This window comes from Dipodomys merriami, unplaced genomic scaffold, assembly GCF_024711535.1.
Source record: "Dipodomys merriami isolate MVZ:Mamm:240054 unplaced genomic scaffold, mDipMer1.0.p SCAF_16, whole genome shotgun sequence".
NCBI lineage: Eukaryota > Metazoa > Chordata > Mammalia > Rodentia > Heteromyidae > Dipodomys > Dipodomys merriami.
Window position 1 is genome coordinate 15919043 of NW_027202937.1, and position 25836 is coordinate 15944878.

The 25836-nt window shown below is 42.7% G+C and overlaps 1 protein-coding gene and 1 pseudogene across 6 annotated transcripts in view; one reads left to right on the plus strand and one right to left on the minus strand.

Annotated features, from left to right (window-relative positions):
• Ripor2 (RHO family interacting cell polarization regulator 2) overlaps positions 1–25836 on the plus strand; it is a 180307-nt gene that overhangs the window by 150957 nt on the left and 3514 nt on the right. For 4 of the 6 annotated variants that reach the window (XM_070024443.1, XM_070024448.1, XM_070024442.1 and 1 more), the window contains 9 exons: positions 770–1438; positions 5588–5772; positions 8424–8592; positions 10555–10690; positions 12885–13046; positions 14931–15089; positions 18929–19131; positions 20528–20611; positions 22195–22285. In XM_070024443.1, coding sequence (XP_069880544.1) covers positions 770–1438; positions 5588–5772; positions 8424–8592; positions 10555–10690; positions 12885–13046; positions 14931–15089; positions 18929–19131; positions 20528–20611; positions 22195–22285 — 1858 coding nt within the window. Of the gene's footprint in view, positions 1–769; positions 1439–3917; positions 5557–5587; positions 5773–8423; positions 8593–10554; positions 10691–12884; positions 13047–14930; positions 15090–18928; positions 19132–20527; positions 20612–22194; positions 22286–25836 lie in introns of those variants that run through there. The other 2 variants (XM_070024447.1, XM_070024446.1) reach the window with 2 other exon arrangements.
• On the minus strand, positions 16043–16327 carry LOC138827904 (cyclin-dependent kinases regulatory subunit 1 pseudogene; annotated as a pseudogene).

Below are 25836 nucleotides of genomic sequence, written 5' to 3' on the forward strand. Positions count from 1 at the left end.
AATCAACCTACATTCCCAGCCTGGTTATCTGGACATTTCTTACCTTTCTCTCTTCTGAGTTTTATTTCCTGAAAAATAGAGTATCCTTGAACCGGCCTATGCTTCTAGGCAGTTCTGAGAGCCCTGGAGTTTGCCTCCTGGGAGATGGATGTTTCAAATTGATTAGCCTTTTTGCTCGCATTTTTAGAGAAACTATGCAGACGTATTGCTGGGCTTGAATTATTTGTGGCATGGATATTAAACTGATGAAACCCTTTCAAGAACTTACGATTTGTGGGAAGAGATTTTCAAAAGATAATTTTTAGGGGAATTCAAGCAGAACCAAGTCTCACATCTTGGGAACAAAATATCCTGAATGTTGAAAAGTGCCTTTTTCTAAGCTAGATGTCAAAATAAAAGAGAAAGGAAAGGAGGAAGGAAGGAAAAAGAAGGGAAAAACTATGGCTGTTAAATACTGTGAGATCCTGGAACTTAGAAAACAAGTAATATCCCCAACCTTCTCTTTGGAAAAATATCAAACCTATGAATTTCCATCTAGGTTTAACAGTAAGAACAGTTTTTAATGAGTTATTTAAATTTTATTTAACACATAAATACATACGCACACAGAGACACACTTTAACAAACAATAAATGCTAAGATGAATGTTCTGGGTTTTTTGTTTTGTTTTGTTTTTACATTTTAACTACTTTCCATTTAGCCTGAAAATAAGCCATGTCAAATGCATCCTTTGTATTGTAAGTAATAATGAAGTGCCTTAAATCCACAGTCAAATCTACCTGATGACATCTTTGAAAATGGAAAGGCCTCCGAGGAGAAAATGCCCCTGTCTCTCAGCTTCAGTGACTTGCCCAATGGCGACTGCAACCTCATCTCCAACTCAGCTGCCTCTCCCTCCAACTTGTGCTCAGCAAACCCAGAAATCACCATCACCCCTGCAGAGCTTACCCACAGCAGCCTGTCCTCCCAGAACGAGGGCCTGGAAGATGACAGCTCAGCATCTTCCAGAAACTCCTTGGGAGAAGACCAAGAACCAAAGTGCCACCCAAAGGGAGATAAAGAAGAATCCAGGAAGCCAGCCTTAGCTGAAGGTGTTGGTGCAGAGCGCCTGTTCATGGAGAATGGTGTGGCTGAGGCCCTCCTACAGGAGTCTGATGAGGCTTCGGAACTCAAGCCTGTGGAACTGGACACTTTTGAAGGGAACATCACGAAACAGCTGGTCAAGAGGCTCACGTCAGCTGAGGTGCCGGTGGCTGCGGAGAAGCTGCCCTTCGAGGGCTCTGTCAGTGGGGAATCGGAAGGCTGTAGATCCTTCCTGGATGGCAGTTTAGAAGATGCCTTTAACGGGCTTTTTCTGGCACTGGAACCCCATAAAGAGCAGTACAAGGAGTTTCAAGATCTCAACCAAGAAGTCATGCACTTGGATGATATTCTAAAAGTAAGTACCCTTTCAGAGAAATTGAATTCGATTTGGAGAGCAGAATCCTAAGCCAACATTTTATGTAAGATAGTGTATGGGTTCTAGTTGTTTTGGTTGTTGTTTTCTAAAACCTGTCCAGTCACAGGACCAATAATCATTTAAATAGCAGTGGTTTTTATGCCAATTAAATAAATATATGTATGTATACAAATAATTTTATTTTTCTGGCAACAGATCAATTTTACTGATTAAGAGTTGGCATTAGGAGCTCTAATGGATGTGTGACTTGTCCCAGAGTTAATTGTTCTGATCCCAAGTGTGAAATGTTGGGGGCTTGCTCACCACGGATGATACTAAATAGGGTTCATCTAAGACTACAGGGAAGCAGGAAGCCATTTCCCTGAGAAGGAAGTCAGCCAGCCCCAGTCCTGGGGATGTTTGAGCACCAGCCATCCTTTCTGCTCACTGCTGCTGGCTGGAAGAAACTTCTGCACTTGGCTCAGATCATCCTTAGGATCTCAGATTAACCATTGCTCATCCTCTAGATTCCACCAGAGAAATTTTCCTCAATCCATGGTGATCCCACGGGCTAGAAATGGGAAGGTGGGAGAGAGAGGAATCATTTCTTCTGAGGAGGTCCTAATAATGAGATCATCACTGCTACATTAAAATGGATTCGTCTCCCACCTGGCATAGAAGTTAAACGTTTTGTGTGTGTGTGGGCCTGACACTCTACCATCTGAACTATTCTTCTAGCCCTTTTTACTTGAATTGTTTTTCAGTTAGGAGTCTTCTGTTTTTGCCCAGGGTTGTCTCAGACTGAGATCCTCTTATCTATGGCCTTCTATGTAGCTAGAATGACAGATGTGCACACTGGCTTATTTGTTGAGATAGAGTCTTTTCTACCTTTTACCCATCCTGGCCTTGAACCACCTGATCTCCTCTTCCCAAGTAGCTGAGCTTTCAGGCATGTACCACCATACCTGGTCTTTGTTTTGTTTTTAATACTGCACAGAAAGAGCTTGAAATTTTGTCTGGAATTATACTGCTATTTCTTGGATCCTTTTCTTTCCCATTCTGATTCATAAGGCCATAGAAAAGAGAACTTGGATTCTTTTCCTTAGGGGCCCATTGTATAAAATGGTTGCTGTGATCAGCTAAGAACCAGCCCATAGGAGGCTACATCATTTTGCAGGTCAGTTTTAAGAGGTATCAGGAGCTATTTATTAAAAGCTTTTCCTCCATCTTTAACCATCTCTCTTTCTTCAGTCAAGCTAACCTACTTCTGGAGAGAATTTGTGACCAGTGTAGATGACAGTTTGGCTTCTGACTCTCAGGTCCTTTCCTTGAGTAACTTTTTTTTTTTTTCCTAATCCTGGGGCTTCACTCAGGGCCTGAACACTGGTCCCTGAGCTTTTCTACTCAAGGCTAGAACTCTACCACTTCAGCCACAGCTCCACTTCTGGCTTTTTAGTGGTTGACCCATGAAATAAGAATCTCATGGACTTTCCTGTCCAGGCTGGCTTTGAACTATGATCCTCAGATCTCAGTCTCCTAGAATACAGCCATGATCCACTGGCACCTGGCTCCTTGATGTCTTTTTAACAGATAAATTGTACTGTAGGTATAGTCTCTGAGAAACAGGAAAGGGAACCTGGAATCTGCTTTTATCATAATACTTGGGTTTTGAACACAGAGCACTCAAAAACTTATGCCACACTCCCAGTCCTTTTGCTTTTAGTTGGTTTTTCAGAAAGGGTCTCATGCTTTTGCCAGGGCCAGTCTAAGACCATGATCTTCCTATTTCTGCCTCCTGAGTAGCTGGGATTACAGGTGGGTCGCCATATCATGTCCTACTGATCATCTTTTTTGTGAGCAAGATTATCTTTTTTTGCTTTGTGAGCAAAATGTGTTAATTTCAAAGAACTAAGACACATATTGGTTCCTCTTAAAGCAGATGTCGTAAAATCAGTGGTATGTATAATATATGTTATATAACACATTATAAGGGTTTGATCTCTAGCACCTGTGTGCATCAGGGGGAGGGACAGAAGGGAGGGGGAAAAAGAAAGAAGCAGAGAGACAGAGACAGACAGGTGTGATGGGAGCTCCAATTCTAGTCCAAGGTGTCAGTGCTGATAAATAATCCAGTCTACCAAGAAACACTGAGCATCTGATCGTTTATTAAATCTTGTGGTCACAGAGTATGATTTCCATCTATTATTCCAAAATAATTCCAAATCTTCAACCACCCTTTGTTTTGTGATAACCCATACTTAAATTCATCTGTCCTGTTTAATATCAAACTGTGCAGATAGCCAGCTTAGGAACGATGACTCTTTAATGGGCTTGAAGCCAGGCTGGTTTCCTCTCTCTCCCAGAGATTAAAAATGTCCCTGGGAATTTAGGTCTGGGGCAGGTAGCTTCATATCCAGCCAGAATTCAAGCCTCAGCGGGACAAAGCTTTCTCTCTTTTTTTCCTCCTTCACATTCCTAGGGTACTAAACATCTTGAGGATCACAGACTAAGTGATACGGCTACTTGGATGGAGACCACTGAGTGTGAATGAAACCACTGTGATTTAAAAGACCAAAAGACATTTCCCATGTGCTTCTGTGCCATCTTAGGAGTCAGAGACAGATCCCTGCAAGGCTTTTCCTATCCTGTGCTAAGAAATCAGCAAAGGAGCACCAGCTAGCTGGATGGAAGACATTTAATGCATCTGACTAGCAGGACTTGTCCTGTTCAGTCCACTGTCAAGCATCCTGGAAGTACTTCTCTCCAACTCTGTGTCCATAGCAACTGGCTTTGTGTGTTTGGATGTTTCTGTTTATGTCCTGCAACATAGACTTCTCCAAGCCATAGAAGGACCTGGTCCCCATAATTCCAGGACTTGGTCAGTTGGGTGATAGTACTGATTCCTTTCAAAACTCCAGAGAAAGTGGTCTTCTACACTGTTTATTTGTTCCTCAGTGATCAAAGAAAAATTTGTATTTTGCAAATGTAACATTAAGCTCTTACCTAAGGGGTGTGACCTAAGTGGACTTGAGCAGTTTTCTCTTCTTGGCATCTTGTTTGGTAGTCATTTAGAAGTAGCTCTAAACAGATAGATAGCTCTGATCTCGGTACTGTCAAGACATTGTCACTTGGAATTAGAGACTAGTTAGTAGTCAACAGTGACTCAGTAACTCAAAATTTGCCTGATGGGGTATCTTAAGATTATTTTTTCTCCTCCCTTTCCTTTCTTTCATTCTTTCTTTTTTCCTTCTTTCCTTCCTTCCTTTTTTTTTTTTTTTTTTTTGCCAGTCCTTGAACTCAGAGTCTGGGCTCTGTCCCTGAGCTTCTTTTGCTCAAGGCTATACCACTTGCACCACAGCTGCACTTCTGGTTTCTTTGGTAGTTTATTGGGTCTCACAGACTTTCCTGCTGGGGCTGGCTGTAAACTATGATCCTCAGATCTCAGCCTCCTGGGTAGTTGGAACTCCAGTTACACAGTCATGGTGCCCAGCTTGTTGGTTTTACTTTATTTGGAGATAAATAGTTCTGTTTCCCAAGACTTTCTGGGGGGGGGGGGTCATACTTTATTTTGATTTTTTGTTATAAAATTTTAAAAAGAGGCTGGGCACCGGTGGCTCATGCCTGTAATCCTAGCTACTCAGGAGGCTGAGATCTAAGAATCATGGTTCAGAGCCAGCCTGGACAGGAAAGTCTGTAAAACTCTTATCTCCAATAAACCACTAGAAAACTGGAAGTGGTGCTGTGGCTCAAGTGGTAGAGCGCTCACCTTAAGCTGAAGAGTGCAGGGACAGCGCCCAAGCCCAGAGTTCAAGCCCCACAACCAACAAAAAAAAGAAAAAGAAAAAGTAAACATACCCATCCCGATCCTTTGTCATACCCAATGATCCCCAGTGTCAACTCATGGCCAATCTTGTTTCTATTCTTCTACCTGTGTACTTCTCCCTGGATTATTTTGGGAACAGATCCCAGGCATTGTGCCATTTATCTGTGATTGTGTTTCTCTTTTTTTAATCCGAAGATTTTGAATAACAAATAATAATAATAAAGGCTTGGAAAAAAGAAAAGTATCACCTCGCCCTCTACCTTGTGTCTTGTTCCTCCTCTGGGTGTGTTGACGCGATCTGTCCTTGGTGCCTTCTGCCTTCGCAGTGCAAGCCTGCAGGAAGCCGCAGCAGGTCTTCCAGCTTAAGTCTGACCGTTGAAAGTGCTTTAGAAAGCTTTGATTTCCTGAACACCTCGGATTTTGACGAGGAGGAAGAGGATGCTGATGAGGTTTGTCATGTTGGAGGAGGTGCTGACTCAGTTTTTTCAGACGCTGAGACTGAGAAAAACAGGTAAGTCTGAAGTCAACATCTGCCTGTATTTCTTCCCTTCCGCTCAGTGCATCTTTGCATAAGATCACGCTCACCAATGTACTTATGCAACCAGGCTTACACTCTGTGGGGTGTATTTCCTTAGAATATAAATGGAGTTGATTGACAGCTCCACTAGATCTCTAGCCGGCTGGGTATCACCTTCTCCATCAGTTATTCTTGTGCAATCAAGCCATGGGGTCCATTTTCCTGATGTCAGGTGAAGAAAAATGCCCATTGAAACACACAGTCAGCATTTATTGTGAAGGAACACACTTCCCCCTGGGAAAGACTGCTTTCCTGCTGTTCTTTACTTTTAGCACAATAATGGTGACAGAAATAGTTATGCAAGGGTCTGGGAAGGTGGCTCAGTGGTGGAGCGCTTGCCTTGCGTGCCTGAGGCCCTGGGTTCGATTCCCCAGCACCACATAAGCAAAAAGAAAAAAGCCGGAAGTGGCCCTGTGGCTGAAGTGGTAGAGTGCTGGCCTTGAGCTGAAGAGCTGAGGGACAGCGCCCAGGCCCAGAGTTCAGGCCCCACGACAGGACCCAAAAAAAAAAAAGAAATAATTATGCAAGTTAAAAAGTTTGTGATTGTCCAACCTTTACAGAGCTCTCGGTGGGAGGTGCTTTACATTGTTCCTAAAGGAATGATTTTTTTCTACCCTAAAATCTTGTTAGACACACACAGACATACATGTACACACACACACACACACACACACACACACATGAGGATTAGAATTTATCCCTTGAACAACCTGGGAATAGAAGGAAATAAATTTTAGGAAATAAATGTAATATTTAACTTAACATTTAATATTTAACTCCCTGTAATATTTAATATTTAATAACACTTAATGATTAACATATAATATTTAACTCCACATTCAACATTGTACTTCTAGCTTGATTGAATTCATGAAATACTTCTTTCACAAAAATGTTTCTATGTACTTGTTAAATCAAGCTATTGTATAACAAGGCTAGGCATGTAAAGGTTTTTCTTCTTGCTATAAGCAGTATCCTAACAATAAAAAAATGGGACTTTTGTACATTTTACAGAACATTTATATTAAATAAATCTAATTCAATCTGTCTTGTTTATAATCAAAAGTATCAGGAAGCTGGAACTGGTGGCTCACGACTGTAATCCTAGCTACTCAAGAGGCTGAGATCTGAGATCACAATTCAAAGCTAGCCAGGGCAAGGAAAGTCCATAGGACTCTTTTCTCCAGTTAACCACCAGAAAACTGGAAGTGGCGCTGTGGCCTAAGTGGTAGAGCCCTAGCCTTGAGTTGAAGAGCAGAGGGACAGCACCCAGGCCCAGAGTTCAAGCCCCACAACCAACTAAAAAAAAAAAAAAAAAGGAAAAGTGTGTGTGTGTGTGTGTGTGTGTGTGTGTGTGTGTGTGTGTGTGTGTGTGTGTGTGTGTGTGTGTGTTTTAATGTGTTAACTGCAAGGACAAAAGTGTGTGTGTGTGTGTGTGTGTGTGTTTTAATGTGTTAACTGCAAGGACAAAAGTTGAGGGTTTTCTCCAGGGAACAAATGTGAAGCAGAGCAAAGCCATTGGAGTTTCTAAGTTTGATCTTTTCATTGTGGACACATTGTGCAGCATGAAACCTGGAAGTTTCCCCATCACTATTCCATCTGAATGAACAGGATATGCTGGTTAGCAACTCGGTTACGCCATCTTACTTGAGGTTACTAGTCTTTCCCTTGTGAGCATACAGATGCACTTTAAGAATTAAATTGAGCCGGCCACCCGTGGCTCATACCTATAATCCTTGCTACTCAGGAGGCTGAGATCTTAGGATCTCAGTTCAAAGCCAGCCCAAGCAGGAAAGTCCATGAGACTCTTATCTCCAATTAACAACCAGAAAGCTGGAAGTGGTGCTGTGGCTCAAAGGGCTAGAGTGCTAGTCTTGTGCTGAAGAGCTCAGGGACAGTGCCCAGGCCCAGAGTTCAAGCCCCGTGACCAACAACAACAACAAAAAAGATGTTACCGACAATCTATATTTTGCACAAGTACCCATTATAATCTACCTTTAAACTGTACAGAGACAGTGGAGTCCTGTCCTGAGAGATCGGACTAAGCTGTGCTCTAAATATTCAAACACTGTTTTCCACTTTTGTCCAGAGCATCTCTGTTCTTGGCAACTTTCCTGTTTCCTTTATTTCAAGCAACAATTGATCTGAGGCCAGGGAAAGGCCTTGACAGATTATTTCTTAATTGTACTACTCTTGGGAAACCACAAATACAGGGGAGAGTTTAATCCCAGAGAATTTGGCAGATCACCCTGTCAACAGAGCAGGAAAGTGCAACGAGTGCAAAATGAGGGCATATTGCAAAGGCTTCTTGGGGAAATCTACTTCATAAATGGTCCATTGTGCTTGAGAAGTAAACAAAGAACTCGAGAAGTAATTTGTTTGCATGAACTTTTAATACTAGGCAAATGGGCAACCTGGCTGGAGTAAGTTGTTTTCGAAAGCTATCTGTACTCTTCAAATTAGGCAAGTGAAAAGACTGATTTAGTGAGTGCTGCTGGGGGCCTGACAGCAGCCATGTTGACTTGACCTATGATCTGCACCCAGGAAGAAAACACTCATGCTTTGCTCACCTTCCTGCTTGACAGTTATAGGTCCGTTCATCCGGAAGCCAGGGGGCATCTTAGTGAAGCACTGACTGAAGACACAGGAGTGGGGACCAGTGTGGCAGGAAGTCCTCTCCCACTGACCACAGGAAATGAGAGCCTGGACATCACCATTGTCAGGCACCTACAATACTGCACCCAGCTTGTCCAGGTTGGTTTAATGACTACATTTGTGTTTGGGAGCCCGGGTTGCTTAAATTCAAGGCAGGTGTATTCTGACTTTTCAAATTCAGGAGTAAAAACAATTCTACTTCAATTTGAACTAAGTCAAAAACTCGAAGGGGCATGCGCATCTTTCTCTAGCCATGGTTAGTTCTCACTTTGAAATCCATGGTAGTAAAGGAGAGTAATATCATTATGGGGAAAAGGTGTTATTTACAAATGGAGTTGTGAAGGGAAGTGTTAATATGGCCTAATAACTATCCATGACTTCATTTCCCACCCCTTCAAAGATAAGAGCAAACTACTAAGGTTTCTAACCACATTTTTCCAGGGTTTTGAATAAGTAAATCTGACAAGTACACCACCACTCCCAGCATAACAACTCTTTTTTTTTTTTTTTGGCCCATCATGGGGCTTGAACTCAAGGCCTGGAACTATCCCTGAACTCTTTTTGCTTAAGGCTAGAGCTCTACCACTTTGAACCACAGTGCCACTTCAAGTTTTCTGGTGGTTAATTGGAGATAAGAGTCTTGCAAGCCGGGCACCCGTGGCTCACGCCTGTAATCCTAGCTACTCAGGAGGCTGAGATCTGAGGATCATGGTTCAAAGCCAGCCCAGGCAGGAAAGTATGTCAGTCTTACCTCCAATTAACTACCAGAAAACCAGAAGTGGCACTGTGGCTCAAGTGGTAGAGTGCTTGCCTTGAGCTGAAGAGCACAGGGACAGTGCCCAGATCCAGAGTTCAAGCCCCACGACCAAGAAAAAAAAATTAGGATTCTATCAGTCATAATTATTGGTAAAATAAAGTACTTTTCCACTGGATTTCTTCCAGGAAAGACATTAGTACATAACTGTTAGACCTCCTAAGTTGGAAAATGCTATTTGTCTTAGTGTCCAAATGCTTTAGACCATACATCTCACATCCATGTCCACCAGATGACCAGTACAGTTCTCTAAAAGACATCAAAAGGAGAACCATTGAATAACAGTGGTATTTTTATGATCTGAGCGCAAATTAAAGTACTTAATACTTATGTGACCTAGGGCAAGTGACTTAACTTCTCCTTGCTTCAGTTTCCTCATCACTTAAGTGGGAGGTATCATATAGGGTCTGCTTCATTGGGCCATTGTAAGAATTAACAGGAGTTCAGACCAATGCCTGGTACATAGTGAGCCCTCTGACTGTAATCATGACTATTATACAATCAGTTGTTAATTGTCAACTTAAAAACAAGAAAATAAAGCCACACTATACAAAAACTACTGCACGTGTAAGACAAATTTTCTGTGTATAAACAGAATTTCAAAAAGGAAAATCAGATTTATAGTACATCAAAGGAAAGATAAAGCCAGGTATGGTGGCTTATCCCTGTTATCTGGGCATTTGGGAGACAGAGACAGGAGGATAACCAGTTCTAGACTATCTGGGCTATATATTAAGACTCTGTCTCAATAACATACATATATACACACATGTACATATACATTCTCATATACACACAAATGGAAAGGGAACTTCATAGAGTAATTTGTTGCTCTACTAAGAAACTTCCAGAATATTTATAGGCATAAAAAAAAGTTTAAAGCCAACAAAAGCAGATCCAATTTCATCAGATGGTGCATCTGGCAGGGAATGAGACCATGGTGAGGCTGGAACCAGAGCCTCTCATTAAGCATCAATTGAGTCTATTAAACATCACTGATACTTAAGAAGGATGAATCTGTGGGTGAGTGGGGATGGGAGGGAAAATCTGGGAGAGAGCAAGGGAAGGGATAACATTATCCAAAAAGAAATATATTCTTTACCTGACTTATGAAACTGTAACTCCTCTGTACATCACCTTTATAATAACAATAAAAAAAATTTTAAAAAGAAGGATGAATCTGGGAAGGGAATGTTGAATCAACAGCAATGTAATTGCAATGGTGTTATTTTTCTTTTTCTTATCAGCAAATTGTTTTCTCCAGCAAAACCCCTTTTGTATCCAGGAATCTCTTGGAGAAGCTTTCTAGGCAGATCCAAGTGATGGAGAAGCTGTCAGCTGTCAGTGATGAGAACATAGGGAACATCAGCTCTGTGATAGAAGGTGAGCCATCCCCAGCTTTACCACCACACACCAAACCCCAAAACACACCCCCCAGCAGCCTGCACTTGTTCATTGCTTTGCCAGGAAAATAAACAGGTATTCTTAGGCCATAGTACAGGGTAAGATCTGTGGAGTTGGTTGTGCCACACTAAAGCCTCTGAGTTAAGCTAGAGCCATAGCACCTTTCCTGTAGAATCTCTACCTCCAAAAGTCAGATACTAGTGTTCAAACAGAAATGGCATCCACCCCAGGCAATGTCTCAGATAGCATGTCATGGGGATTGTTCTCATACAGAGAGTTGGCTAAGACAATGCCCATAGCAGGTGGATGTCTCATGGAAGATGCTTACAAAACCTAAAGAAGGCGGGGCTGTGTGGATGCAGAGGCCTTCAGGGTGAGCCCTGGTTCTAAGAGCTTTAGAGGTAGAACTTGACATGGGGAAGATGCCTCAGGCTCTTTATTTTTGTTTTTTTAAATTCATTACATTTGTTTAAAGCATATATTATATGTTCTTTTTTAATATACATATAGACATGTGTATGTGCATATCTATATATCTATAGCTATCTATCTATCTATCTATATATATATATACATGTATGTATGTATTTTGGTCGGTTGGTTGGTTTTGTACTAATACTGGGGCTCAAACTCAAGCCTGGGACAGTCCCTTCACTTTCTCACTTAATGTTGGAGCCCTAGCACTTAGTCACAGCTCCATTTGTGGCTTTTTGGTGGTGGTTAATTAGAGATAAAAAAGCATCACAGGGGCTGGGAAGGTAGCTCAGCGGTAGAGTGCATGTCTTGCAAGCATGAGGCCCTGGGTTCGATTCCTCAGCACCACATAAACAGAAAAAGCCGGAAGTAGCGCTGTGTCTCAAGTGGTAGAGCACTAGCCTTGAGCTGAAAAGCTGAGACCCAGAGTTCAGACCCCATGACCAGCAAAAAAAAAAAAAAAAAAGCATCACATACTTTCTTACCCAGGCTGTCTTCAAACCATGATCCTCAGATCTCAGCCTCCTGAGTAGCTAGAATTACAGGTATGAGCCACCAGCACCCAGCTGTGTTAGTACTTTGATTGGAAATCATTCCCTCAATTGGCCTACATGTCTTTCATAAAGACTAGAGCTTCCATCTTCTCTTGCATCATATAGAAGTAGAAATAGGGGCTTCCAGATAAGCTGGGATGCAGCCTAAAGCTCCCTTGAAGATCTCCCTGCATGGGCTGGGAAGGTGGCTCAGTGGTAGAGCGCTTGCCTTGCATGCCTGAGGCCCTGGGTTCGATTCCTCAACACCACATAAGCAGAAAAAGCTGGAAATGGCGCTGTGGCTCAAGTGCTAGAGCACTATCCTTAAGCTGAAGAGCTGAGGGACAGTGCCCAGGCCCAGAGTTCAACAACGGCAAAAAAAAAAATCTCCCTGCATGTCTGCCTCAGGTGTCCATTCCTATGAGAATGGTCTTAACAGGCCTGTGAGAGGCATGCAGAGAGCAGACATCCAGGTTGCATGTGACTCGTCTCTTCTCTTTCAAAGGCCCTCCCCCTTCATTGCTCCCCTCCATCCCTTTCAGGAAAAGTGTCCTGAGGCTGAGTCTCTGGTCTTGCATATGTATCTGCTGTAAAGTTACAGGAGCCGGGCGCAGGTGGCTTATGCCTATAATCCTAGCTACTCAGGAGGCTGAGATCTGAGGATCACAGTTCAAAGCCAGCCCAGGCAGGAAAGTCCATGAGATTCCTATCTCCAGTTAACCACCAGAAAACCAGAAGTGGCGCTGTGGCTCAAGTGGTAGAGTGCTAGCCTTGAGCTGAAGAGCTAAGGGACAGTGCCCAGGCCCAGAGTTCAAGCCCCATAACCGCCCCCACTCCCCCCCCCCAAAAAAAAGTTACAGGAGATGAGATACCTGGATGTCTTTCTCAGGGCAGAGCTGTGGATTTGAGGTCACTGGAAGCTTGGCTTTGGACTATACTTGCTTTGCCCTCCTGTCAGGAAGTATTCCTTCTTGAGCTATCTCTGTTCTGTGGACCAGAGGAATTTTATAGTTGTTTTCAAATGAAAATCACAATCTTAAATCAAAAATAAAAATGAAAATCCCCTTGGGGATGGGACCCCACTCCTACCCTGTCCTGACCAGTGGTACATATTGTTGGCTTGTTGAAAACTCAGGTTGTGGGATGGGGCTGCTCCTCTTTTCCAGCCATCCCAGAATTTCACAAAAAGCTGTCTTTGCTGTCCTTCTGGACCAAGTGCTGCAGCCCAGTTGGAGTCTACCACAGCTCAGCTGACCGAGTGATGAAGCAGTTGGAGGCCAGCTTTGCCAGAACTGTAAACAAAGAATATCCAGGGCTTGCGGACCCAGGTATGGAACAGTGATGGTTGCAGAATATTTGTCCTTCTATAGGAAAGTGAGTACTGGTGGCATTCCCCTCACTCTTGCCCTATAGCCTAGAGGTGGGGTCCCATCAAGAGCAATCCTGGAAAAGCAATATATGTCCTTCGGGGAAAACAATCTACAAAGATGGTGAATGTGTTTTAATTCAGATGTTTAATTGTGATGGTTTACACAAGCAGTATGTGTGTGCATTGCTATGTAGGCTTGGACAGTTTGCCCTTTGGTGTCCATGGGAAGAATCAAGGTCCCCTACAGATAACCAAATCTGTGCTCAAGTTGCTGATATACAAGGTAATGTGGTGTGTTCACATACCACCCATGCACATCTTTCCATAAGCTTAAAATCATCTCTGTGTTGCTATAATGCTCAGTAAGTACTGCAAATAGTACTTAAACTGTGTCAATCAGGAAATAATGACCAGGGTAAAAGACCTGTACTTGTTTAGTACAGATGAAGTATCTTCACCCTGTATAGCTGTGGTGTGCTGTTGGTTGAATTAGAAGATATAAGAGCACATGATAGACTCCTATTGATGTAAGAAGCTGAGGTCTAAGGATCAAGGTTCAAAGCCTACCCAGGCAGGAAAGTCTGTGAGCCTCTTATCTCCAGTTAACCACCAGAAAACCAGAAGGGGGGAAGTGGCGTAGCTCAAGTGGTAGAGCTCTCGCCTTGAGCTGAAGAGCTGAGGGACAGCGCCCAGGCCCAGAGTTCAAGCCCCACGACCGACAAAAAAAAAATGGGCTGGGAAGGTGGCTCAGTGGTAGAGCGCTTGCCTTGCATGCATGAGGCCCTGGGTTCGATTCCCCAGCACCACATAAGCAAAAAGAAAAAAAGCCGGAAGTGGCGCTGTGGCTCAAGTGGTAGAGCGCTAGCCTTGAGCTGAAGAGCTGAGGGACAGCTCCCAGGCCCAGAGTTCAGGCCCCACGACTGGACCCCCCCCCCAAAAAAAAAAAGAAAACCAGAAGGGGTGCTGTGGCTCAAAGAGCTAGAGCACTAGCCTTGAGCTGAAGAGCTCAGGGACAGCGCCCAGACCCAAAGTTTAAGCCTCATGGCTGACAAAAAAACAAAACAACAAACAAGGATGATATGATATGTCATGATAGCAGAGGGTTTTCAGTAAAATGTCACCGATATGGATTGTTAAATGTACAACCACTTTAGAAAAACCAGAGCTGCTAGTGAAATTGACCATCTCCTACCACCCTAGGGTTAAACAATTGTGCTCTTAACTGTAAGAAGAGGAAAAAATACTCATGTGCACAAGAAAAGACATGTATTGGTCAATGCATACTTTTATTTCCAAGAGTCAAACATTCAAATGCTCAAAACCAAAGATTGGATGAATGAATATAATCCTACTACAGGATGTTGCATAGTTAAAAAAAAAAAAAAAAGTATATCCAAAAAGAAATGAACTCATTACCTGACTTCTGTAACCCCTTTGTACATCACCTTTATAATAACACTGAAAAACTTAAATAAAAATATATTGCTTCTTCAAGCAACAATTTAGATGAGTCTCATAGATGCTTTGTGAAGTAAAACAAAAACGTACAAATTCTAATTGTAGAATTTGTGTGGTTCAATTTGTGTGAGGGCAAAAGAATTCAAGGCACATTTACATTGATAAAAATCAAGTTATCCACTCCACATGGGAGGGATGGCTGGCAAGCTCCAACCTGCAAAGGGACACAGGAAAAGCTGATGGCAGGCTGGGATCTTCCACATCTTGACCTAACTGGCAGTTCTGTAGGAGGTTCTATATATAAATGCCACCAGGTGGGAATGATTAGGTGAATGAATGAATGGCTCTATTTCTTCAGCTGCTTTGTATTTCCTTTTCTGAGTAGTGTTTCGGACCCTGGTGTCCCAAATCCTGGACCGGGCTGAGCCTCTGCTTTCCTCCAGCCTCTCCTCAGAAGTGGTCACCGTTTTCCAGTATTATAGTTACTTTACAAGCCATGGTGTGAATGACCTGGAGAGTTACCTGAGCCAGCTGGCCAGGCAAGGTGAGTACCTTCTCTTGTCACACTGCAGATGCAGCTCAGTTTAGAGTTTTCGTGTGTGGGGGGGGGTGTACATGTGTATACCCAGGTCTAGAACTCAGTGCCTGGGGAACTTTTTGTTCAAAGCTAGCACTCTTCCACTTGAGCCACAGCTCCACTTGGTGGTTCATTGGAGATAAGAGTGTCATGGGCTTTCCTTTTCAGGCTGGCTTTGAACCAAGAGCCCTAGTTCTCAGTCTCCTAAGTAGCTAAGGTTACAGGAATGAGCCACTGGGGCCTGGTCCCCCTGGTCTTTTTTTTTTTCTTTTTAGGTTATAAAAACTTCCTCTTTAATCGTCTTGAAACAGAACAGATTTCTTGAGTAAAGTGGAAAGTTTCCAATACATTGAGAGATAAATCCACAAGTCACCATACATACAGTACACAGTAGGAAAAAATAAAATAGCAGGTTTATGCAACCCCTGGTACAGCCATGGTCTGATTCTTAAAACACTTCCTCCCTCTGCCAAGTGCTCTACAGATACAGAGCACACCATGATTTCTGAGATCCCACTCAACTGAGCTTGAAGCCCACAAAGCACTCCTCGGCAGGGCTTTGGTGGTAGATCTACTCAAGAAGCAAAGCAAGCTGGGTGCCGGTGGCTCATGCCTGTAATCCTAGCTACTTAGGAGGCTGAGATCTGAGGATCACAGTTCAAAGCCAGCCTGGGCAAGGAAAGTTCATGAGACTACTATCTCCAATTAACCACCAAAAAACCAGAAGTGGCGCTGTGGCTCAAGTGGTAGAGCGCTCGCCTTGAGCTGAAGAGCTGAGGGACAACACCCAGGCCCAGAGTTCAAGCTCCACGACTGACCAAAAAAAAAAAAAAAAGCAAAGAAGTTTTCAACAGATTCAAATAGTGTATCAAACATCCTTAAAATATCAAAGTGAGAAATAAGAAAGCAACATAATCATGCTATGAGAAAGATGTTAGAAAGGACAGTTGTATAAAGCTTGAGGTTGAAAATGGTTCTCCAACTTCATTTCTTTGGCTTGTTGGGTATTGGCCTCCGGAACAGCAAGATGTGAGGTTCTGGTTCATGGATCATGTAATGAACGCATCCCTGTTCTGTTGAGCACCAAGATTCCTCCATTCAGATTCAGACATCAAATGGGTTCTTGAAACAAGTTTGGCTATGTTCTTGGGTTACATGACATGCCAGTATTCAAACTCCTTGTTGTCATATTTCTCCAAATGGTAAATTTATTTACGACATGACACTCAGGCAGCCAGTTTCCAGCCATGAGCTCCCAACCTCCAAACAACTCCCAATATCACACCCCCGGGTCTTTTTAATTAGCTTTTAGTCATGGTAGTGCTCTGTCTCTCTGTCTCTGTCTCTGTCTCTGTCTCTCTCTCCCTCTTCCCTTCCCCCCCTCCCCACCTCCCCCCCTCTTCCTTTCCCTATCTCTTCCTTTCCCTCTCTCCCCCTCTCCCTCTTTCCCCTTCTCTCTCTGTTTCTCCTCCTCTCCCTCTCCCCCCCCCCCTCCCTTTTAAATAACTTCTGAACCTTTAACATTAGTTAATAAAACAAGAATTTACTGAGCATTCTGGTCATGAACAGAGGTATAACATTAACAGGAAGCTTGTAACTGATTTAAGATTTAACTGTAAATTTTTTCTTTCATTAATATATTTGACATTTGTAGGATCAGACCCACAGACAATGTTACTTTGTATGGTTCTTTGTGATGGAGTTTTTCATCAACAATAGACAGAAATGGGATTTATAAGAAGGCTAGGATAAAAGTGGGAAGGGAAGGTGGAGAACGAAATTTAAGACTATCCAGGGAAGGAGAGGGGCCAAATTGAGGGTAGGGTTTAAGCACTTCTAATATTGTCAATAAAGCATTTGAATACAGTACGAATCTCTCTGAGGGAGGAGCCAGGCTAGGAGCAGCTGGTTCTGGCTTGCAGGTTGGTGCTCCACAAATCTACAAGCCTTGGCCATTCAGATGGAAGGGACAGGAGGAATGAGGTGTGTTCTCCAAGACTGGAGCAATATTAGCATGTCTGACCCAGACCCAGTCTCTACCCTGCTCTTTCCAGAACATTAACCTGGCAATAACTGACATCATGTGGAATAGTAAAAGTCCTCTGTCTAGCTGAGAATACTCTTGTATAACTCACCAAAAAAGAATGTGGTACCAAAGACTGGGAAGAGAAAGCCAGGGTAGGAAGACCATATTCTAAGAGCACAAGGTCTCATTATATGATAGTGTGATTTCTTCCTTCCTTCCTTCCTTCCTTCCTTCCTTCCTTCTTTCTTTCTTTCTTTCTTTCTTTCTTTCTTTCTTTCTTTCTTTCTTTCTTTCTTTCTTTCTTTCTTTCTTTCTTTCTTTCTTTCTTTTTGTTAGTCATGGGGCTTGAACTCTGGGCCTGAGTGCTGTCCCTCAGCTCTTCAGCTTAAGGCTAGTGCTCTACCACTTGAGCTACAGTGCCACTTTTCTAGTGGTTTATTGGAGATAAAGAGTTTCACAGACTTTCCTGCCCAGGATAGCTTTGAACCATGATCCTCAGATCTCAGCCTCCTGAGTAGCTAGGCTTACAGGCAGGAAGTATTGAATACTCTTGTGACTGTCTCTTTACAGATAGCATGCCATTCCTGACTCATGACACCTGGCCAAACTGTCCCAAGGAGATTCAGACTCTACTGTTAGTCATAGTGTTTCCATAGTCTGAGTTCCCATAACTGAGTTTCTTCATCAGGGCCTGGCCACCTCAGTATGTTCAAGGATTTACCTAGGATTACAATTTTTAGATAGCTGATATATGGAATACTGTAGGAAATATTTCTCTGTATTTTCTTTACTGTATATTTCTATATGTGACTACTAAATTCAACTGTGTTCTTATCAGCAGCCAAAACTTTGAAATAGAACTCTTAAGTTGGTAGAAATCTAACTTTGCATTTCCTCTCTGATTTGCCCCCTCCTCATTATAATTACTCGAATTATTGGGACTTTACTCACCATCTTTATCATGGACTAGTTTTTCATAGACACTGGGTTTACTGTATATATGCTTTCACTAAAAATACAGAGCACTGCCTTTTTAATTTTTTTTTATCCTTAAATGGTTGTTCACAGAGGTTTCAGTTGAGCACATTGGTTTATAAGTACAATGCATCTTAGTCAATGTCATCTCTTTCATCATTCTGCCCCATTTCTCCCAACCCCACCTACCCTCTCAATTTTCCTAGTCCCCTTTTCACATATATACATTGAATATTTTCCCACCCTGTGTTTTCCCACCCTTTCTCTCTTCATTCATCTACCCTCCTCCCATTGACCTCAGCCCCCCCGACACCTCAAATGTCAGTTTACTGGGGTTCATTTTATTAGCCTGTAAGTTATTCAAAAGAGTTACACTTGGGGGCTAGGAATGTGGCTTAGTAGTAGAGTGCTTGCCTGGTATGCATGAAGTCCTGGGTTTGATTCCTCAACATATACACAGAAAAAGCCAGAAGTGATGCTGTGGCTCAAGTGGTAGGGTGCTAGCCTTGAGCAAAAGAAGCTCAGGGACAGTGCCCCAGGCCCCTGAGTTCAAACCCCAGAACTAACAAAAAAAAAAGTTACATCCTTGGAATACTCCCCTACATATACCAAACTTCAGTTAATATGTTAGCATAGTATATATACGTATGATCCTGTATTGGACATATTTACATATATATATATTTATAATTTAGATCTGCCACATATGAGAGAAAACATACATCCTTTGGGGGTATTGACCTTTGTTAATGGCTACATTGTTGGACTAGCAGACCTTGAGCTCCGTTTCCTTCTTATCCTCTAGTTTCTGTGGTTCAGACTCTGCAGTCATTAAGGGATGAGAACCTGCTACAGATGGTTAGCGATCTTGTTGCCAGCAACCTCCCAGCCCAGCAGGAAGTGCTCAGGACTCTGGCCTTGCTGCTAACCAGAGATAACAATGAAGTCAGCGAGGCTGTGACACTGTACTTGACAGCTGCCTCCAAAAACCAGCACTTCAGGGAAAAGGTAAGAAGCCAACTCATGGCCACCCAGTCACAGCTTGTTTACATTTCTATCATTTACTATGACACTCATTCTCTGATCGATAAGTAAATAAATGTCTTATTAGTAATGTGTACTCTGTAAAACAACACTACAGAAATATAGTAGAGTGCCCTTGTAAGTCCAGCTTCCAGAGAAAATCATTAATAATTGTCTGTTCCTGGAGATTTCATCTAAATATGCTAGCATATGTAATTATATATTTTTATTTATTTATTTATTTATTTTGGTCAGTTGTGGGGTCTGGGCGCTGTCCCTCAGCTCTTCAGCTCAAGGCTAGCACCCTACCACTTGAGCCACAGCGCCACTTCCGGTTCTTTCTGCTTATGTGGTGCTAAGGAATCGAACCCAGGGCCTTATGCATGCAAGGCAAGCACTCTACCACCTGAGCCCCCTTCCCAACCTGTAATTATATATTTATTTTATTTACATTTTTTTGAGTGCTGGTACTGGGGCTTTAACTCGGGGCCCAGGTGCTGTCCCTTAGCCTTTTTATTCAAGACTAGTGCTCTACAAATGAACCATAGCTCTACTTCTGGCTTTTTAGTGGTTAATTGAAGAGTCTCATGGATTTTCCTGCCTGGGCTGGTTTGAACCTCAAGCTCATTTGTTTTAATATTAAGTACTATACATTTTATAAATTACTTAGAAAAAATAGCTTAGTAGTTTTAGAAAAATTACTTTGTGTGTGTTCCAGTTCTAGGACTTGAACTCAGGGCCTGGGTGCCATCCCTGAACTCTTTTTGCTCAAGGCTAGCGTTCTACCACTTGAGCCACAGCACCATGTCTGGCCTTTTTTTTTTGGTCGGTCGTGGGGCTTGAACTCTGGGCCTGGGCGCTATCCTTCAGCTCTTCAGCTCAAAACTAGTGTGCTACCACTTAAGCTACAGCACCACTTCCGATTTTCTGGTGGTTTTATTGGCAAAAAGAGTCTTACAACCTTTCCTGTGCAGGCTGACTTTGAACCACCATCCTCAGATCTCAGCCTCCTGAGTAGCTAGGATTACAGGCGTGAGCCACTGACACCCAGCTATGTCTGGCTTTTTCTGAGTAGTTTATTGGGGATAAGAGTCTTGTAGCTTTTTCCTCCAATGCCCAGTTTAAGAAAAATTATTTTTATGTAGTTGGTTTTTTGAAGATTTGGTTTGGTTTGGTTTGGTCTGGTCTTTTTGTAGTGTTAGGGATAGAATCTATTCGCTCAGAGTTATCTTCCCAGGCTGGTTTCGAACTGACATCCTCAGATGTTCAGATCTGAGCCCTCCAAGTAGCCGTGGTATGATCCACTGGCACCTATCCGTTACTGCCTTTTTCATTGTCAAGCAATTCATAGTGTCTCAGTGTATCTCTACTTCTTTTTCAGGCCTTGCTCTACTACTGTGAAGCACTAACAAAAACTAACCTCCAACTCCAGAAGGCAGCTTGCCTGGCCCTGAGAAGCCTTGAGGTAAAGAACTGACTCAGAACCACCCCCTACCATGCACTTGTGCATGCATACACACATACATAAATACACACACACACACACACACACACACATACCATTTTTCCATTAGAGCCAGGCTAAGTCAAGTAGACACAGCAGCTTTCCCGCCATATTGGAAAGTTCCTCTTCTAGTGATATATTTTACCTCCTTTCATCTGTGTAGATGTGAGGTCCCTCAGTGGTAACTGCATAAGATTGGTGCAACAAGTAACAGGAAATGGTAATGTTTTGCAACAGACCACAGGAATCAGTCTGCCCTTGCATAAGTATTAGAGAAGTATTTAAGCCAAGTACTTGAAACACATGCCTGTAATCCTAGCTACTCAGAAGGCTGAGATCTGAGCATCTCCAGGCAAAGCCAGCTCAGGCAGAAAAGTTGATGAGACTCTTCTGTACAATTAACCACCAGAAAGCCAGAGATGGAGCTGTGGCTCAAGTGATAGAGCACTTGCCTTAAGAGATAAAGCTAAGGGACAAAGACCAGGCCCTGAGTTCAAGTCCTAGTATTGGCACAGAAAAAGGGAGAAAAGAAGGGAGGGAAGGAAAGGAGGGAAGAAAGGAAGGAAGGAAGGAAACCCCAAAAGAGATAATAAGGTGATTTCACCAATATTTAAACATGTATAGCAAATAGCATAGAAAAGTGAAATTTGCAAAGAAGTATGAAAATTTAATGAGCCACTAAATTCCCAGACCCTTTTCATGAAACATTGTCTATGAAGCAGCTAACCAATCTTAACTGTGTCAGGGGAGGTGTTAGGGAGCCAAGGAAGAAAACTAAAATGTCAGTGGAAGAACAATAAGGGCTGAGAATTCCCAACATGAAAGAGTTTACTTTTTAATGTTTGACCTCCCTTTTAAATGGGGAGGCTTTGAGAAAAGAAAGAGAAGTCCACACCTTAGAGCTTGCTAAAACCTTGGATGGGCACTGTGGACGAGGGGCAGGGACCTGTAGGCCTGGTAGAACATGAAAGGGATTAATGCCTCAAAAGAAAAAGTTAATGACCTGTGAAGAAAACAACCGTGGGAAATTTTTCCTTCCTTGTTAGTTGGTCAAAAAATTACCTCTAGGTAGCCAAAAAAAAAAAAAAAAAATCCACATTGATTACTGTTTATGTGGGTATTCTCTGACATAGAGTGACAAAATAGGGCTGATAACTTTGTTAGATTTCATAGAAATAAAAACACAGGGATCTTGCCTTGAATTCAGAGCTTTTTTGTTCAAGTTCATGCTCTACCACTTGAACCACAGCTTCACTTCTGGATTTTTGGTGGTTAAATGAAGATAAGAGTCTCACAGACTTCATTGCATACATAGGCTGGTTTCTCAGCTTCCTAAATAGCTAGGATTACAGGTGTGAGCCACCAGCACCAAGTAGAATCTATATTTTTAAGATGCTTCGTAACTGATCCTAGGATACTCGACTAGGGTTACAAACCCCTAAGTAAAAGGCTTTTAAAGTTCCTGCCAGTGGTGAAATTCTAAGTGTCATAAAACCCTAGTCCTGGATGTCAGAGTGCTATTTAAACTGTGTTCTCCTCAATAGGCTACTGAATGTATTAAAATGCTGGTGACATTGTGTCAGTCTGATACGGAAGAAATCAGAAATGTGGCCTCAGAAACCCTCTTGTCTCTGGGTGAGTGTTGTTTGTTTTTACATAATTGTTTACTTCTGAAATTTCCAAAAGGAATGTTAAGGAAGTTTCATGTCCATTGTTTTAGCAGTTTCTCCGCCCTAGGCTGTAAACCACACACACACACACACACACACACACACACACGCACGCACGCACGCACGCACGCACGCACGTGCACACACACACACACGCACGCACACATAGGTGCATCTCACTGGACATTAAGAGCCAGCGTTATTCCCCAATCTTATAGGGTTTTGTTCATCTGTGCCCTACTTGGAACAAGGAACATAGAAGCCAAGCATAAAGCAGAGGCATTAGATATCCCAGTTGGATTGCCACTCCAAATGGCACACATCAGAAGGCAGTGATTGACTAAGGAAACTGGGATGCCTTCCTGGAGGATATTGTGCACCTCAGCACCAACCCTCACCCTGTCCCTGGGGTGACTGCACTGCTTACCTGAGCCCTGCCACCAAAGAAAACAACCAAAGATGATTATTTTATTTTGTAATATTCAGATAAATCTCCCCTCTTTTAAAAAGACTCATGCCTTGCATTTCCTATATATACATATAAATGTTTATGTATATGTGTACATACATGGATAAATATACACACATTCATCATAGATATATATGTGATACTGGAGTTTGAATTTAGAACTTGGCTTGCTAGGCAGGTGTTGTACTGCTGAGTGATGCCCCCAGCCCTTTTTGCTTTCCTCATTTTTCTGAACAGAGTTCACCTGAGGTGGCCTGGACTGAGATCCTCCTATTTACACTTCCCAAGTAGCTAGGCTGACAGACACCTGCCAGTGGACCTAGCTATTGATTGGATTGAATTTCCACTGTTTTTTTTTTGCCTGAGGCTGACCTCTAATGGTAATCCTCCAGATCTCCATTAGCTAGAATTACAGGCATGAGTGATTGGGCTCTGATCCTTAGCTTTTCGGCTCAAGGCTGATGCTTTACTACTTGAGACACTCCACTTCCAGCATTTGATGATTAATTGATGATAAAAGTCTCACAGACTTTTCTGCCCAGTCTGGCTTCAGACTGTCAGCCTTAGAACTCAGCTTCCCAAGTAGATAGGATTACAGGCATGAGCCACTGATGCCCAGCCATACTTTTATTCTTATAAAGGAATTTAGGAGATGGGCTGGGAAGGTGGCTCAGTGGTAGAGCGCTTGCCTTGCATGGCTGAGGCCCTGGGTTCGATTCCTCAGCACCACATAAGCAAAAAGAAAAAAGCTGGAAGTGGCACTGTGGCTCAAGTGGTAGAGCGCTAGCCTTGAGCTGAAGAGCTGAGGGACAGCGCCCAGGCCCAGAGTTCAGGCCCCACGACCGGACCCAAAAAAAAAAAAAAAAATGGAATTTAGGAGAGAGAAATGTACGTAGTTGTTACAAATAATTGTATTATAACAAAATACTCTTAGAGTCTTAAAACTATCTTCTGAATATATATATATATATATATATATATATATATATAATCTGAAAATAAAACTCCCTAGGTTGGACTCTAGTATCTTAATCATGTAAAGGAGACTCATATCTTTATAATCACCATGAAAATCCCATTCACTTTTAGGCCTTCTTTCTTACAGTTACAGGATTAAGACGACTTTGTTCTGCTATTGAATCCATCATTCATTGTTCAGGAAACTTAGCCAGCATATGTTTGTTCAAAGGATAAAACAGTTATTACTTATATAGTTTTAGGTATAAAAGTTATTTAATGCTCCAAAATGCACTATTAGTTTATACTCACTTATCCCTTAGTATTGTGAAAAGTTTTGAATAAACCGAACAGATATTTGTAAAGTATAGCTAATGATGTTCTTTCTTTTTCTTTTATTCTTTTTCTTCCTCTCTCCCCCTTCTCCCTCTCTTTCTCTCCCTCTCCCTCCCCTCTCCCCCTCTCCCTCTCCCCATCTCCCTCTTCCCCTCCCCCTCTCTCTTATTGGGGATTGAACCCAGGACTTTATACATGCTAAGCAAAACCAAAAAACTAAAAAACACAGCTCTACCTCTTGAGGCATCCCCCAGCCCTTTTGTATTGGAATTTTGTTTCTGAAGTAAGGTTTCATTAACTTTGCCTCAAACTAGAATTGCTTTTCTTTCCATTTCTCAAGTAGTTAGGCTCATGGGCATGCACCAACAGGTTTGACCCTCTGCCCACTCTTAAGCTAAGAAATGTACACCCATGGAATACACCCCAAGATTCCATGGAGCTGCACAAACAGCAATATCTCTAGGAATTATCAGCTTTCCTGCCTCCATTCTCACCCCAGCACCGTGTACTCTTCACCATCAGTTCAGGGCTAGCCACACTGACTGTGCATACACTTGCCACTGCTTTATGCCTGGGCATAAAGCAAGACTCTACCTTGAAAAAATGCAGAAAGGGACTTAAATGTGTGGCTTAAATAATACAATTCCTGCCTGAGTTCAGTCCCCAGTAGTGGGGGTGGGGGGGAATTGCTTGGGTCCAAAAGTGTTTCAGAGTTTGAGAATAGCCTGGACTATATAAAAAACCCTATCTCAAAAACACTAAAACAATAACACCCAAACAAAAGTTCCAGTCAATAGCATGGAGGTTGAATAACCTCCCAGCTGACACTCAGACCCAGCCAGGCACTAAAAACCCTTTTACCACTAGAGTCAGATTCTAGGGCAAAAACAAATATCTCTAAACTATTCTTAATTAAACCAGAAGCTGGCCTGGTATTTATCAGTAATTCTTCAAATAACACTTGTTTCTGGGGAAGGGGCAGTTACAGGGGGAGGGGAGGGGTTTGTCTCTTCATTTCCTGCTATTAGCTGGGAAGGTCTTATTTTTAGCTTGCTTTAAATATTGAACTCTTACATAAACATTTGCATCAAGAGTTCTACTCCAAATCAGGCACCGGTGGTTCACATGTGAGTCTTATCTCCAGTAAACTACTCAAAAAAGCTGGAATTGGCACTGTGGCTTAAGTGGTAGAGCACTCACCTTGAGCAAAAGAAACTCAGGGAGTTGGGGCTGGGAAGGTGGCTCAGTGGTAGAGTGCTTGCCTTGCATGCATGAGGCCCTGGGTTCGATTCCTCAGCACCACATAAGCAAAAAGAAAAAAACCGGAAGTGGCCCTGTGGCTCCAGTGGTAGAGCGCTAGCCTTGAGCTGAAGAGCTGAGGGACAGCGCCCAGGCCCAGAGCTCAGGCTCCACGACCGGACCCCCACCCCCACCCCCAAAAAAAGAAATGCATCGGTGGCTCATGCCTGTAATCCTAGCTACTCAGGAGGCTGAGATCTGAGGATCAGGGTTCAAAGCCAGCCAGGGCAGGAAAGTCAGTGAAACTCTAATCTCCAATAAACCACTAGAAAACCAGAAGTGGCGCTGTAGCTCAAGTGGTAGAGAGCTCACCTTGAGCTTAAGAGCTGAGGGACAGTGCTCAGGCCCAGAGTTCAAGCCCCACAACCAAAAAAACAACAACAAAAAAAAAACAAACTCAGGGACAGCACCCAGGTCCAGAGTTTAAGCCCCAGGACCAGCAAAAAAAAAAAAAA